At 43.7% G+C, this 15,951-nt stretch overlaps 3 protein-coding genes across 4 annotated transcripts in view; all 3 read left to right on the forward strand.

The window, feature by feature from the left end:
* Positions 1-983, forward strand: part of SNX8 (sorting nexin 8) — a 29,053-nt gene extending 28,070 nt beyond the window's left edge. The window contains exon 14 of the transcript XR_016282446.1: positions 904-983. The gene's annotated coding sequence lies outside the window, so the exon portion shown is untranslated. The remainder of the gene's footprint in view (positions 1-903) is intronic.
* Positions 202-3,674, forward strand: MRM2 (mitochondrial rRNA methyltransferase 2). The gene is made up of 3 exons (XM_089540891.1): positions 202-227; positions 904-1,193; positions 3,247-3,674. The coding sequence occupies exons 1-3, from the start codon at positions 202-204 to the stop codon at positions 3,672-3,674; spliced, it is 744 nt and encodes a 247-aa protein (XP_089397017.1).
* A 1,559-nt stretch (positions 3,675-5,233) lies between these two features.
* Positions 5,234-15,951, forward strand: part of LOC149306482 (mitotic spindle assembly checkpoint protein MAD1-like) — a 366,682-nt gene continuing 355,964 nt past the window's right edge. For both annotated transcript variants that reach the window (XR_016282433.1, XM_089539539.1), the window contains exons 1-8: positions 5,234-5,314; positions 7,809-7,971; positions 9,285-9,425; positions 10,868-11,047; positions 12,833-12,957; positions 13,943-14,024; positions 14,749-14,879; positions 15,137-15,251. Coding sequence is in view for 1 of the 2 variants with exons in the window: in XM_089539539.1 (XP_089395665.1) it covers positions 5,298-5,314; positions 7,809-7,971; positions 9,285-9,425; positions 10,868-11,047; positions 12,833-12,957; positions 13,943-14,024; positions 14,749-14,879; positions 15,137-15,251 (954 nt within the window). In the remaining variant the exon portion in view is untranslated. The remainder of the gene's footprint in view (positions 5,315-7,808; positions 7,972-9,284; positions 9,426-10,867; positions 11,048-12,832; positions 12,958-13,942; positions 14,025-14,748; positions 14,880-15,136; positions 15,252-15,951) is intronic.

Raw genomic sequence — 15,951 nt, forward strand, 5'->3', positions numbered from 1 at the left:
CATGGTTAAGAAGCATGGATTGATATTTATATGAGTGTTTTTTAGGTTTTACAGTGTTTGTTTGTGCCCTACATAATGTCCTACATGCCTTGTCCTCCTTTGAGGCTAGGCAGGGAGACCAGTGTCCTCCTTTTCCAGGACATGCCCTCCATTTGCAACCTTCTGCCCAGGAGGGATTCCAAAGCGTCCTCCAGTTTGAGCATGGCTAAGAAGCGTGAGTTGATGATGTTCGTGTTGTAGTCAGAGTTTCTAGCATTAAATCAAAGCGAATGATGGGAGGTACTCAGAGATCTTGCAGCAACTTTGAAACTGACTGAAGGAAAGACGTTGGCAGCATGAGCTTTCCTAGACTTCAGTCTACTTCCTTAGATGCACATATCCATCTATGCAAGTACTGTACATTCCTTAACTCTGCATCTGAGGAAGTAGACTGAAGTCTAGGAAAGCTCATGCTGCCGACTTCTTTCTTTCAGTGAGTCTCAAAGGTGCTACAAGATCTTTATACAGTACATACTGATTCTACAGACTAACACAGCTATATCTTTGAATTATACCTATTACTTAGTCAGCATGTTCAGTAATACATGAGCTTTTGTTCTTTCTTTCAGTTTGTCTCAAAGGTGTTACAAGATCTGGCTACATACTCATTCAACAGACTAACATGGCTATATCTTTGAATTCTACCACTATGGGAAGTACTCAGTGTATGGATTCTCAGTATATAAATAATATCTCCCGTCATTCATTTTGAATGAGGCTGAGAACATATGACTTGCCCAAGGCAACCCAGAATTTGAATGCTGGTCTGCAGAGTCATAGTCCAACCTTCACACCACTACACCACATTGGCTCTCCGAAGGTATTCTATACATCAAATAAATAGCCTGTGTTCCTTTCCTACAGGTATTGGAGGCTGCCATGTCTTTTGCTGCAGTGCCAAAGGATCCACACTGCAGTGCCACATCTGAAAAGCAAAACAGGAGCAGAGCATCAATGGCTGGAGCGGCATTTCAAGGACCTCTATGTGAAGAAAGCCAAGCAGCAGAGCTATCGTTGTCGGAGTGCCTTCAAACTGCTGGAAATAGACGACAAATACAGGATCCTTCATCCTGGGCTGCATGTTCTAGACTGTGGCACAGCCCCAGGTGCTTGGGCTCAGGTTGCTGTCCAGAGAGTCAATGCTGCAGGCTTTGGTGAGTGCATCTAGACCAGTCTTGCTCAGGTTGGTACCCTCCAATATGCTGAGAGGATAGTTCTCATAAGCCACAGTGGGATAATGGGAACTGTAGTCTCACACGTTTGGAAGGATTCAGAATGAAGAAAGTTTGATTTAGAAGTCTTGTAGCACCTTTGAGATTAACTGGGGGGGGGGGGGGGAGAAGTTGACAGCATGAGCTTTTTGTAGACTAAAGTCTACTTCCTCAGATGCATTTGAAGAAGTAGACTTTAGTCTATGAAAGCTCATGCTACCAGGCAACCGTCCAAAGGGAAATCCAAGAACGTAATCAGTAAACAGACCAAGTTCCTAGGCTATTAGACAGTAAGAACAGGAACATGAGGCACAAATGTTGTTTCTACCAATAAGTTCAGTTATCAGCAACAGCTTCCTGAGGGAGGTGTTGGACTATTTATGGTCTGGCAGCCTCCTGAGGATGCTGTTTGATTGATGAGCATTTTAGATATAAATGCTCAGAGCGTCTCTATTCCTCCTTTGCTTGACAACACTCTGCCAGGGTAAATACTGCCAGGGTAAATACAGCCACTGTCTGTGGCTGTGGCTGCTGGGTGGCCTTGCCATCTGTCTCTGACACTGGCATATCTCCTTCTTCCTCTGTGTCTCTGAGTATTCACTATCTGTGTCAGAGTCTGCACTGGGGCCATGGAGGCAGGGCATGACACACATCTATTTCTATTTAAATAAACCACGAAGGGAATGCTGTTAAAACAACCATGGTATTTGACTGGGAAACATCTTTTGTCTCCAAAGAATTGACTTCTCACTACATCCAAATACTTCATTTCCATATTTGGGTTTTTCTTTCTGGAAAACGGTGGCAACAACCATCTGAGAGGAGCTCGATTTAATCAATTAATGTCAGGCAAAAGTGCATTGGCAGCAGAAAGTGTTGTCACTTGTTGGCTGAATTCAGAGCAGCCTGACAACAGGACAAGACAGTGATCGATGAAGACGATTTCTGAAATATTGATCTTTGCACAGTGCCTTGCTTTTAAAATACTTTGTTCCCCGGGTGCTAAAAATAATGTTTATATGGTGGGAATGGATTAGCATTCTGGGCAAGGATGGACCTGGCAGCATTTTGTCAGTATCTGTGTAGGAGGGCTGCAAATCATGAGTGCAAGCAAGTTTCTTAAAGCACATTGAAGCTGGGTGGGAAAATGCTGTCTTGCAAATCTGTGTGCAGGTTTTATCTTCTTTCAGTGGCCAAGCTCCAGTAGCGTATATTCATGTTCAACATTAGTGGAAATGGGAATTTCATCAGGATCAGCAGGAAATATCCCAATTGAAGCAGGACACTAGATAGTGCTGTAAAGGAAGAAGGGGGCCATTCTTGCCTCCCTAGGCTACATCCTCATAGTTCAGAATAGTAATTTAGTGTATGAAACCTCTGTATTTGAGTACCTATTAGGTTTGTATTAAACAATGACTTCTACTAAAAAATGATATTCTTTTATACAATGTTCAGCAGTGATTTAATCTAGGAATTGTGTGAGGTTTTTTTGCATTCACCTTACCTGTCGACATATGGCAACCCCATGAATTTCATAGGGTTTTCTTAGGCAAGGAATGCTTAATGATAATAGTAATAATTTTATTTCTTACTCGCCTCTCCTCACGGCTCGAGACAGGTTACAACATAGTTAAAACACAGTTTTGCCAGTTCTTCCTCTGAACTGGAAGCTACAGCACCTGGTATTTGTTGGTGGTCTCCCATCCAAGTACTAACCAGAGGCGACCCTGCTTAGTATCCAAGATCACAGGATCTGGTGACATTAGGGTATTTAAATCATTGCAATTGAATTTTCAGATAAAAGATTTAAACCATGATTTGATTGATTATTTCAGTTAAATCAAATCAAATTCCACTTTGTTATGTTTTCGCCTTTCTTCCAGTGAGAATATATAAGTCCCCCCTTCCCTTACTCCATCCTCACAAGAACCCTGTTAGGTAGGCCAAGCTCAGAAGGAATGTCAGACTCATCTTGCGTGGTCTCTTTGCTTCCTAGATCCAGATGCACCTGTCGGTTTTGTTCTTGGGGTTGACCTGCTTCACATTTCCCCTTTGGAAGGAGCCGTCTTTTTACCTCACGCGGATCTCACAGACCCAAGCACCCAAACGAAACTCCAGGAGGTGCTCCCCAAAGGGAAAGCGGACGTCATCCTGAGCGACATGGCGCCCAACGCGACTGGGATCCGAGAACTCGATCACGAGACGTTAATCCGGCTCTGCTTGTCCCTTATGGATCTCGCCCCGCGCATTTTGCGGCCCGGAGGGACCATGCTTTGTAAGCTCTGGGAGTGTAAGGAGAGCCGTTTCCTCCAGAAGAGACTCATGCAAGACTTCAGAGAAGTGAGAAACGTCAAGCCTCAAGCCAGTAGGAAAGAATCGGCTGAGATGTATTACTTGGCAAAGCTATACAAATCAAGAACGTAATGCGCGGCGTGAGAAGGGCTGATGTCCTCAGGAATGTTTTCTGTGTACATATTGAATAGTTGCTGTCATGAATGTCAATCACATAAGATTGGGCCAAAAGATGGACATTTTTTTGTGGACTGTTTTACAAAGTTTGCACGCCAAAATAACTTAGGAGAGTTTCATTTGTCAGCTTCTTTTGAAGGTATTAAGCCTTCCCCGGGACCCTTCCCCATTTTCAGCTGAGCTAAAAGATTATTGATCACTCACTGGCATCCACTTTGGGAGATTCTCTATATCTTGGCTTCCACATCTGCGTTCAATAAAAGTCTAATACGCACCGTAGAAACACACTCGTCCCTCCGCTTTTGTGGCTTTGACTTTTGCAGCTTTGATTATTCACGGATTTTATCAATACGTTCTTTCTAGGAATATCTAGGTCCTTCAGCGCAACTCTATCTATAGTCAACTTTAACCAAAAGTCACACTGAAGGACCTAGAGATTCCTAGAGAGAACACCCCACTTGGCATTTTTGGCTCCTCCAATGCAGTTCTATGGTTAATGTCTGGCAGATGTTGACCACAGAGTTGCCCTAGAGGGCCAGAGGGATGTTCTCTCAGGTAAAAACCATAGTGGTTTTTGTCATTAGCGCTTTTCCCACATTCACGGGGGTCCTGTGCCCCTAAGCCCAGCGAATGTGGACGACTGTAATCCAGTTTGAGACTGCTTTAAGTGCCTTGGCTCAGTGCTAGGGAACCTTGAAAACATTGCAGTGGGTCCTTGCTATCTGCTTTGGTTTGGTTCCAGGATCCTCTGTGGATAACAAAATCCGGGGATGCTCAAGTCCCATTAAATATAATGGCAGAGCAAGATGGCGTCCCTTATATAAAATGGCAAAATCAAGGCTTTCTATTTGAAATATATATATGTGGAATATTTTCAAGCCATGGATGCTTGAATCTGTGGATAAGGAGGGACATAGTTTACTGTGGCACCTTAGAGAAGGCTCCATGTCTCACAAAACTACATTTCCCAGGATTCCCTAGCAGTGAGCCAGGGCAGCTTAAAGGGGTCCAAACTGGTTTATTTCTGCAGTGTGTTTTGGATCCCAGTCACTTATACAAAACCTGGAAATGGAGAAATACCCACCAAAGGCTTTTCTCCTATTTGACCTTCCTCTTAATCGAAACAAAGTTTAATGATTACATTGTGTTTCTTTGCCCTCTGGTTTTAAACTGCTGGGATGTTTACTTTTTCCCCTGCGTTATTTTGTTTCAGAGTGATTTGCTTTACAGTATTAAAACAGAGAGCTGTTAAAAGAATAAAATACATTTTAAAAAGATAAAATTATATATATATATATATATATAGACACACACAAACTATACATGCCCGCCTATTCTAAACAATACGGCCGGCTGAGTAGAAGGAGCAGCCCCGCAAAGTGTGCGCGCGAAGTATATTCGACGCATTAGGGTAAGTGGGCGGGTCCGAAGCCGAGAAGGAATGAATGAAAGGCCAGCTGAGACGGAGAGTGGAGCGTAGCTCTCGCGGGAAGCGGGTGGGAAGCTCTCGCGAGAGCTGAGGCGAAGGAGAGGGAGATCCAATTCCAAGCGTCAGCCGAAAGAGAGGCGCAGAGGAAGATGGCTGGCTGGGGAGGGTGAGTCGGGGAGCGCGAGCGCGGAGGGAGGGAGGCACGTGACCCGCCGCGACCCGCCAACGGTCGCGCTCACTCAGTCTCCCTTTCGCGCGTGCGCAGTGGGGCTTTTGGGGGGGCTCTCTGAGGGGGCTTTTCCTTTGCCTTTTCCTCTCGTCTCTTCCAATTTAGAAGACTAAACCTGACCCTGGAGATAATATCAGTCACTACTTATGACGAAACTGAGCATACTGTTCCTTAAAACATCCCTTTCAGGCCACTTTTGTGTTACTGAGTCCTCCCCAGAGCCTCCTTGAGCATGTCAAGAGTGCTTTCTCTTTCTCTCTCTGTTCTTAAGGCCCTATTAGTCCTTCTCGGTTCCTTTTATGTATCTAGGTCCTTTCTAAGCACACAAAACAGGAGGGAAAAACATGGCAGTAAATGGCTTTGGTGCATTTTGTTGCCTTTTTCTTCCTCCAAGGGAAGCTAAACTGGAAACCAGACGAGTTTGTTTATATATATATAGGTTTATTGTTTGCAAATATAGTGTTTGGCTTCTGCAAGAGACTATTTTAAGAGAGCAGGAGAGAGAAAGGAAACAGTTTCAACTCCAAAATAAACAAATGTCTATATAAGCAATGGCTGAATGCCAGAGCTTTGTTTCCTGGGGTGTTTCTCTTCAGAGGTCGGCCCTCCTGGTCACTCTCCATAATGGAGGGCTTTCCATATAATCTCCATGTTCCCCAGAGACATTTTGGTGGTTGTTGCTGCCTGCCTTCAAGCCCTTTCTGACTTGTGAAGCCGAAGGCTTTTCACGGCTGGCGCCCATAGTTCTTTTTTTAGTGGGTTTTGGGGGCAATGTGGCCGTCTTCTAGAAGAGCTCCGCTCCGCTCCACTCTGGGCCCACAACAAGCGCCAGCCGCAGACGCTGGCAAGACGTCAGGAATAAACTCTAGAAGGTGGCCACAAAGCCCAAAAAACCCTCAGTGACCCTCAGGCAGTTTTCATGGCACAGTTGGTTCAGAAGCGGTTTGCCATTGCCTTCCTGTGAGGCCGAGAGTGTGTGACGTTGCCCCAAGGGGTCACCCATTGGGTTTCCATGGCCGAGGCAGGACTCGAACGCTGGACTTTCAGAGTCTTAGTGCTACACTGGAACCACTTTTGGTGTTAGCCGCCTTTGAGTTGGTTCTGACTCCTGGCAACCCTGAGGATGAGACATCTCCTCCATTGCGTTCTTGCCCAGATCCTGCCATAAGCCCTTGCCCATAATAACCCCTGATTGAGTCTATCCATCTTGTCTGTGGCCTTCCTCTCTTTCTTCTACCTTCCACCTTTCCTAGCATTATGGCTTTTTCTATTGATCCATGCCTTCTCATGATGTGGCCAAAGTACAATAGTCTCAACTTGACCATCTTTGCTTCCAAGGCCTGATCTGCCCAAGAACCCATCGGTTTGTCTTCTTGGCTGTAGTGTCCATGGTATCATCCTAAGTCCTCTTTCCAGCTCCACATTTCAAAGGAGTTGGTTTTCTTTCTGTCTACTTCCTTCACTGTCCATCTCTCACATCCATACTTGGGGATGATGGGGAATACAGTCACCTGGATGATTCTGACTTTAGTGCTCAGTTCTCTTTGCTCTTCAGTATCTTTTTCAGTTCTTTCATAGCTGCCCTTCCAATTCCTAGCCTCCTTCCTCTTTCTTGACTGCAGTCTCCATTCTGGTCAATGTTTGATGCTAGATATTGGCCTGATGGTCCTGTATTATTGGATAGGTTTCAGTTTGTGCCGCCTGAGCATGTGGACAGGACCCTTGGAGAAGTGAGGGCCATACTGGATCCTAGCCCTCCCTGGCTCCTGAAAGCAGCTAGAAGGGGACTAAGCAAGTTGGTAAGGGAAGTGGGGAGTTTCTATCCTGCCTAAAAGAGCCCATGGTGAGGCCATGACTAACAAAAGGCCTCCCTGGACACCACTGTTTTGAATAACTATGTACCAGTCTTTAACACTGCATTTTTGGACAAGGTCCTGGAGTGTATGGGGGGGGAGGTTGTGTGTGGATGAGATGCATAATCTAGGGATCTTTCTCATTGGCTTCAAGCCTGATTTCGGGATGGAGACAGTTTTGGTTGCTTTGGTAGATGACTTGCCCTGAAGTCTACGAAAGCTCATGCTGCCCATTCCTTTCTTTCAGTTAGTCTCAAAGGTGCTACAAGATCTCTCTACGTACTGATTCCACAAACTAACAAAGCTGTATCTTTGAAATCTACCACAAGGCATTGGGCAGCGGGAGTATGGCCCTGTTGGTACTGGTGGACCATTCAGTGGCTTTCAATACTATTGACTATATAGCATCCTTATGGGCCATGTCTTTGTGATTGGACTGGGGCACCATCTCAGAGAGTTTGGGAGCCCCATGGGTCCAGTGTAAGAGAAGGATGGCATATAAAATCAAGTGTGGATGTAGCAAATCGCATACAGAAGTTTGTCCTTTGTTTTTCATCCCAACTTGTATGTCTTTACAGAAGCCAGGCGCCCATGGAGGACCCAGAAGGAAACACCATGGTCTTCTCCATTCTGAAATCATTCAACAACTTCATGTCACAGTCGGTGGAGCAAACGTCTAATTTGGCCTCCCCAGAGTCTCCACAAGGCTCTCTCCACAAGAACTACCAGCAGATGATGAAGGTGAGACCTTGGTTTGGTTGCTCTTCAGCTCTTGCATTTAGCAAACTGAATAAGCATCTTCACTGTCAGAGAGGTCTGGAATAAAACCAATGCTTGAAGTCTGAGACCTCAGAGATTTTTTTTTTGTATGACCAGAAATGATAATATTATGAAGTCGAAGGCTTTCATGGCCAGCATCCATAGATCTTTGTGGGTTTTTTGGGCTATGTGGCCATGTTCTAGAAGAGTTTCTCCCTGACGTTTTGTCAGCATCTGTGGCTGGCATTTTCAGACAATGATATTATTTGCATTTCCTCCTGATGTTTCCTTAGCTGCAGTCCTCATGGTACCTTTGGACACTTGGATAGGAAATAGATTTCCCACAACTCTTAACCTACCCTTTTGTAACACATAGTATCTGGTTGACTTGGTCTTGAATGTGTTACCAAGGCCTATAAATGCACATTGTTTTCAGTGCTTTTAGCATTTTCAGTTAAGTTCATCTGGAGTCAAAATTGTGTGTCATTACATTGTCTGAAGATCTCTGGGTTTTATTTATTTAGACTGTCACCTTGCTTTTTTCATAAATAATGGGGAAATGATGCAAATAAGACACTTGTAAAAGAATACTTCTCTGCTCTTCATAATCTTAGTGGTGCATTGTGCATCCTCATAGAGTTTCATATTTCCATGTTTCTGCTGCCAATTGTAGGCTCCCCTTTCAAATTACTTTCATTGCATTTGTCAGTAATGGAGGTAGCTTACTGTGATGTGCAAATCATCTGCTATGCTTTTCCTTTACAAAAACAAATTGACTGCCCCTTTAATTCCTTGGCTAAGGTATGCTAAGAGGCTGATTTGGATGGAAACCAAAGGCCTCTGTAATCTGCACAATGTGGGGAATTATCTTCCCAGTTCCTACATTTGAAGGAATCATTTTCTGTTGGTTATAAGGAGCCCTTATTCAGCGTCTTTCATTTGTAACATGGGCTAAGAAGAAAGCTGCTTCGTTCAGAGAGAGTGTTGGCTATACACACACACACATACATACATATATCTCTCTCTCTGAAAAGGACTTTACAGGACCTCTCATCCAAAGAGGTTGGTCAGTTCCACAGCTGCTGATCCTTAGCAGTGATGTAGCATCATGTGCTGCTGATGTTCACAATTTACTGAGCTCTTCTCCGGCTGGAATAAAGGGGGCAAAAGGAAAGGCTGAAACTTGCATCGTTCCTAAAAGGGGTTGAGAAACTGCACTGAAAAGTCGTGGGAGTACAATTCATGACATGTTTTCCTTCCTTCCTTCCTTCCTTCCTTCCTTGGCAATGGATCAGCTGGAGGATCAGGCCGGAAAAATCCACTCCGGGGCCCGGCTCCTGCAGGTGGAACGAGAGAAAATGCAAATGGAGCTGAGTCACAAAAGGGCTCGCATTGAACTTGAGAAGGAGGCTAATACAAATGCGAGGAACTTTGAGGTGAGTCTGCTACTGACCGGGGCTGATTTGATCTGGTTGATTTGGTCCCGTGGTATTCTTCTGGGACCATGCGGTTGTGATGTTCATATGCCACAGAATAGTCTTAAGGCAGCATCTCTTAGCCTTGAACATTTGGGAAGTTAGAGCAGGATAACCTTAGGCGTTCTGTCTCAAGACAGAATACATAATAAATCTAGAATCTGCTAAAATGGTAACTAGTATGTGTGACTGGCAGCATGAGCTTTTGTAGACTTCGGTCTACTTCCTCAGATGCGTTTGGTGTAGATACGTTTGCTGCCAATTTCTTTGAATTAGTCTCAAAGCTTCTACAAGATCTCTCTACGTATTGATTCTGCTATATCTTTGAATTCTACTAGTATCCATGATGCAATGTTTAGGTTTAGGTTTTGGGCACATATAAAAGGTTAGCATGCATATCATCCTGTAAAATGCTTTAGAAATTTACATCATAAAATAAACTGAAGATGGATCGTTGTTGTGGCTAAGAAAAAAAAACACAAGTAGCTGAGGAGGGTCCTATTTCCACTTTGGATCAAGTGATTTTGCGGATTATTCCAGTGCCGATTCAACGCCCGAATCTAGCTGAGTCAGTCACAGAAACACTTAAAGCCCTCATACACAAAATAAAATAAACCAGGAGCAGCACTAATCCAGCCGTGTGGTAATTACCCTGCTCAGATTCTGCATTTTGGGAGTCATGTGGATAAAGGTTTTAGGAACCTCTTGCTGCTTTGCATAATCCTTGCTTAGTATGTAAATCCGTAGCTTGTTTTGCTTTGATTAGCAGAGCAATTTGCTACACGTTTTCCAATGAGCGTTAATCAATTTGAGTTGGAAGCAAATGGAAGCTGCTGGAAATACTTTTGGAATTCATAAATGATGGCAGTGCTGGAGCTTGAATAAAATCTATCAGCAGAATTTCGAGTGTCTGTGTGTTTGTGTTGCGCTGTTTTAGACTGTTACAGTTATATAACAAAATCTTCTGGCACCTTTAAAATGAAGAGGTTTATTTTAGCATTAGCGTTTGTGGATTATAATCCACTTCCTCAAATGGATGGAGTACAGTGTTCGATCCTTGGGTATATATACACAACTTGCATGTTGGTGGGGCAACCGAAATTAAACAGGACGTGCAGAATATGACAGTTTTTGTTATTAATAATACTGATACACTTTCACAGGGAATCTTATCTTAAATGTCCTGACACTAATATAACAAAATCCAAAATGCACAAAATGGTGATACCTTTTATTCGCCACCCAGAATGCACAAAACACACAATGCAAGGTTTCAAAGCTTCAATGCTTCACTCAAAAGAGTTTGTATGGTGGACATCCTTGTGAGTTATTTCTCACAAGCCTATATGGAGTGTATTTGTGTTTCCTAAGTCTATTTTGATTTTCCATTTTCCCTTCTCTAGCGGGAAGCTGACCGTAATCAAGATCTCCTGAAACGCATCAAGCAGTGTCAGGAAAGAGAAATGGAGATGGAAAATAAGCTTCAGGAACAAATTGAAATCAACAAAAACTGCCAGAAGAACACAGAGTCTTTGAATAAGAAGTTGCAAGAGAAGGAGAAGAAACTGGCTGAAGCCAATGAGGTAGGACTGATCCAGTTTATCTTTTAATTCCATACTTTATGTATTTCTGAGCATAGATGGGGGTTGGTACTGATAGGTGTTAAAGTTGTGACACACAGTAATGGATGTGCATTCTGCTTGCAGTGCTTAAATTTTGACTTCAGAAGACTACTGAACATTTGAGTGATAGAAAGTGTGGAAGTTGTTTTAGATCAGAGAGAGCATTTTTCAAAAGCAGTAACAAAAATAGGTTTGCTCTGAGCTTCCATTATTGATCAGACAGCAACATGATGGAATTGGGAGTTCGTTTTTTGAAGACCACAACAAGAGGAAAGGATTACAGGATGCGATGGGCTTTTGGGGAGTAGCATCAACATTTGAAATGCAGCAATTGTTTCATGATCTATAACTCTGGAGAAGTTCAGCTAACTGCAGTGAGGTATTTAGGGCCTAATAGTTTAGTTCTTTCTAGGGCATTTCATTTAGTGGGAAGCAGAATTTGGACTTCTATAAGCCTGAACTCTCCCTGGCAGCCGAAAATGACAAAACTGAGGCTATTGTATTTTGGCCACATCATGGGAAGGCATGACTCATTAGAAAAGACAGAAATGCTAGGGAAGGTAGAAAGTAGCAGAAAAAGAGCAGGACCACATGCCCAATGGCTGGATTCATTCTGGGAGGTTATGCCTGAATCTTTAGGACCTAAGCAGAAGCAGTAGAGCATAGTTAGGACTGGCAATGTCTGATCCACAGGTTCACCATAAGATGGATCTACTTGAGGCCAGTTAATGACAACTAGAAATTGGAATGTAGATATGTTGGGTTATGCAACAATAATTATGGTAATTGTTGTAATTTGTTGAACTTAATCATATTTTTTGTAATTCTCTAGTTGCTATTCTTGCTTGCTATTCTGCATGTTTCGTAACTGTTAGAGATATGATACTTTTGGTGTGATCTGTCTGTAGTATTTTGGATGCAACATTTGTTTGTAAAATTGCACATTAAACATCCGTATGTGCTTTTGGGATGGATATGGATAACTAAATGTACAGCTGACTCTTTATATCCACAGATTTTGCATCCATGGAATTCTGCCATCCATGGCATGCCATTTTACTATGCCATTGTATATAATGGGACTTGAGCATTCATGGATTGTGGTATCCATAGGTGGTCCTGGAACAAAACCCCAGCAGACACTAAGGGCTCACTCTACATTACTATGCAAGAGTTGATCTTGAAAAAAAGGTATATGTAGGCAAAGAATATAGCGAGAGAATAAGTAATTGTAAACAAGATTCTCTTTTGTGTCGGTAAATAAGAGAAAGTAACTTCCTTGCAAGCAAAGGCCCCATGGGAATTCAGATCCTTTGGATCTGCACATAACGTAGTTTTGAAGACTGTGGCTTGTACAGCTCCCTTGAAAACTTAAACACTGTTATCTATTTGGAGAATTTATGCCACCTCTGTTTGAAATTCAGCTGCAGAGAAAACATTCATATGGTGCTGGTGGAGCAATTTGCATCCCTGTGATGAGTCCTTGTGTAGATGCAGAGCCTTAACTTTGAAACTTGCTATTTGCATGCCAGCTTGAGGTTACTCCCTTAATTTGTGGTGACAGTAAGGGTGACAGATGAGAGCGCAAAGCATTGACTTTGTCTTTGTTCTGAGGTGATGACTTTAAAGATCTGATTATGAATTAGGGGTTCTTTGCTTTCATCGGCAATATTTGATCAGAGGCAGTTTGTTGTCTTCAGCACCCAGTTTGGCGGCCCAGTGGTGTATTTGTGCATTCTTTCTCAGACAATCAGTTTGCTGAAAGGGAAGATAGCAGATTTGCAGTGGAACTTAATGAATCAGGAGATGCAAATGAAGAGCCAAGAATCGGAGAAGCAGGAGCTGACGGAACAGCTGGATGTACTACACAAGTGAGTAGGGGATTAACAACTGCCAGGAAATAAAACCTTTAGTCCTTGGCAGCTGGTGTCACTCAGGAAAAAAAGAAGAAGTTTCAACAGCTTTTGATTTTTGCTGTTCAAAGGGCTGCTTTGATCAGGATGTGTAGTGCTGAAAACTTGATTCACTGCAAACAAAATAAAAAGTAGGAAATGGAAATAACTTTAAGGAGAAGAAATGCTCGGAAACTTCTCTCCATCAGGGATTGGGATAAACTGATGGGTCTGAGGAAGACTAATTCAGGGGAAATGAATGCTTTTTCTTTCAGCTTTTTGTGGAGACCTCTCCACAAAATATTTCTGAATGCCTCTGTGAGGTGGCGAAGGCATTTTGACCATGTTCTTGGCTCCCTGTGGTCTGTTTTGCGGAGACACAGCATGGCATAGTGGTTTGAGTGTTGGACTACGACTCTGGAGACCAGGGTTCGATTCCCAGCTCAGCCATGAAACCCACTGTGTGACCTGTGGCAAGTCACATGCCCTCAGCTTCAAAAGGCAATGGCAAACCTCCTCTGAACCAATCTTGCCAAGAATGTCCCAGCCCCAGCTGGTTTATTTGGTATGGGCCTTCTGCATGGTCCTTGGAGTTAAATGCACAATGAGAAGAATGGCAAGGACAGTTTCTCAAACCATCCTTTTCTGTAGCCCAGTGCAACCAAGAGTGCACTATGCTAGACTATCTGAAATCATGGTAGTGAACCATACCTACAGGGTCCAGCTAGAATCTGTGTCTTTTAGACACATGGTACTGAATATGCAAGATTCCAGGGGAGAATATTTACATGACTTGAAAGGGTACTATGGGAAGTGGTCCTGGGGAATTGTAAAACATATAAAATCTCTTTTTTTGGTTCAGTGTGCCGAACTCAGTTGCAACTGTGTGTGTAAATTGTGGATTTGTGGCTTGAAATGTGCTTTTGCATATAACAAATTGATATCTTATGTCCACATCCAACAGACAATGGCAAGAAGCCAGTCAGCAAATTCAGGCTCTGCAAGCAAGGGAAGAGCTTCTGACTGAGATGGAACAGAAAGTTCAGGTGAGAGCCTTTTATTTTTCTCATGGTTAAATAAATGTCAGTATGTTGTAGTGTAGTCTCACTCAAAGCGGTGATTCTTGGACTGGTGCCGATCCCTGATCTCTTGGGTTTCAGTTCCTGGTGACCTTCCAGGAAACAAATGATGGTAGCCATTGGTCTCAAATGTAGTATCAATCCCTAGCAAACTTGACAGCCCTCCACATCAGGTACCCTGAGAAGCACTGATCTTGCAGACTGATTTTAGGAGAACATCGACCTCTTCCTTCACCATGTAATTAAGAAATAAACATAAACTCAACAGGAAAAGGAAAGGTAGACAAAACATTTTTCTTTTCTCATGGAACTGATCTGAATTATTTGAAGATACTTCTTCTGTGCTCTGGCTGTATCTGAACTGCAGAAATGTGCTGTTTGACACCACTTCAACTGCAATGGCTCAGTGCTATGGAATTCTGGGATGATCATTTTGTGGGATATTTAGTATCCTCTGTCAGAGAGCTCTGGTGCCAGAACAAACTACAGATCCATATCACTGAGCCATGGCAGTTAAAGTGGTTTCAAATAGCATTATTTCTGCAGTGCAGATGCAGCTCCTGTTTACATGTGAACTTGTTGGTTTGGCTAGGCATTGAAACTAAATGTAAAAAGAACTGCAAAGATTTCAAATTGACATTTTTTGAGCTAGTTTTTTTTTTAATTGTTCCTTTGGCACTTTGTTTTCCAGGATCTAGAACAAAAGCTCTCATTGCAAGAACAAGATGCTATAATTGTGAAGAACATGAAGACTGAGCTGGCACAATTTCCAAAAATGGAGCGGGAGCTGCAGCAACTTAGAGAGGAGAATGCTTACCTTAGGTTAGAAGAAGAAAATGGTCATGTTTAGTGGGAATGGTGTATGTTTTGTCTTTTCTCTTCCTGTCCACTTGCTGGTGTTTTGGGATCTATCTTCAGATCTTAATATCTTGAATTCAAGAGACAAAAATCATACCTTTTTATTCCTGATGTATAGCCTAGTGCTCATATTGGTTTTAACTTGTAATAGATGGTTTGTCATTTGATTTGCAGAACACAACTAGGTATCTTAAACAGGATGTTCACCTTTCTCTTCTCAGGGAAATGAAAGAAAACAATGGATTGCTCAGAGAAGAAGTGGAGGGTCTCCAGAGGAAACTAGAACGCTATGAGAAGGTTCAAGCAGAATTGGTGACTTTGGAGTTGGAGAAGGAGGTGAGGCCTCAATAATGTAACATAGGCGGGTTATAGACCGCCCATTTAGGGCGGTCTGCACCCGCCCCTTTCCCCGGTGTATCGGGGCCTCAGTGTGTAGAGCGGCAGCCGCTGAGGCCCCGATCCGCCGCTTTTCAGGCTGCGGGGAAGCAGCAAAACGCCGCTTCCCCGCAGCCTGAAAAGGGGTGTCCCTGGGGCTTCAAGCCTCAAGGACACCCCGCGGCGGCGGGGAGAAGGAGAAAGGGGCCGCTTGGCCCCTTTCTCTTTTAGTCCGCTGGGCGCAGCTGTTTGAAGGCTGCGCCCAGCGGACTAAACCAGGAAGAAGCTCCGAAACGGAGCTCCTTCCTGCTCCGTGTTCAGGGCGCACTAAGCGCCCTGGCGCGGAGCAAGGACGTCACGTCCGCACCGCCCCGTCTAGAGGTGGCGCAGCTGTGATGTCCTCACGGCGGCGGCCGTATGGAAGGGCCGCCGCCGTTTAGTGTGTGACGAGCACGCACTAGGGTTAGGGCGGTGCGGAAGCACCGCCCTTTTGTAACCCTAGTGTGTGCTCGTCACGCACTAAAGTGCCAGTCTGTAACCAGCCATACATTTTGGAGGATTGGTCTTGCTCTTAACATTGAATCATTCTGAATTAAATTTCTAGTGTTAACATGCAGACTGTGTCTCTGGTACCTCTCCAGACCTTTCAGCCCACTAGGCT

This window comes from Sceloporus occidentalis, unplaced genomic scaffold (assembly GCF_023333645.1).
Source record: "Sceloporus occidentalis isolate IW3139 unplaced genomic scaffold, rSceOcc1.0.p SCAF_10, whole genome shotgun sequence".
NCBI classification, from domain to species: Eukaryota; Metazoa; Chordata; class Lepidosauria; order Squamata; family Phrynosomatidae; genus Sceloporus; species Sceloporus occidentalis.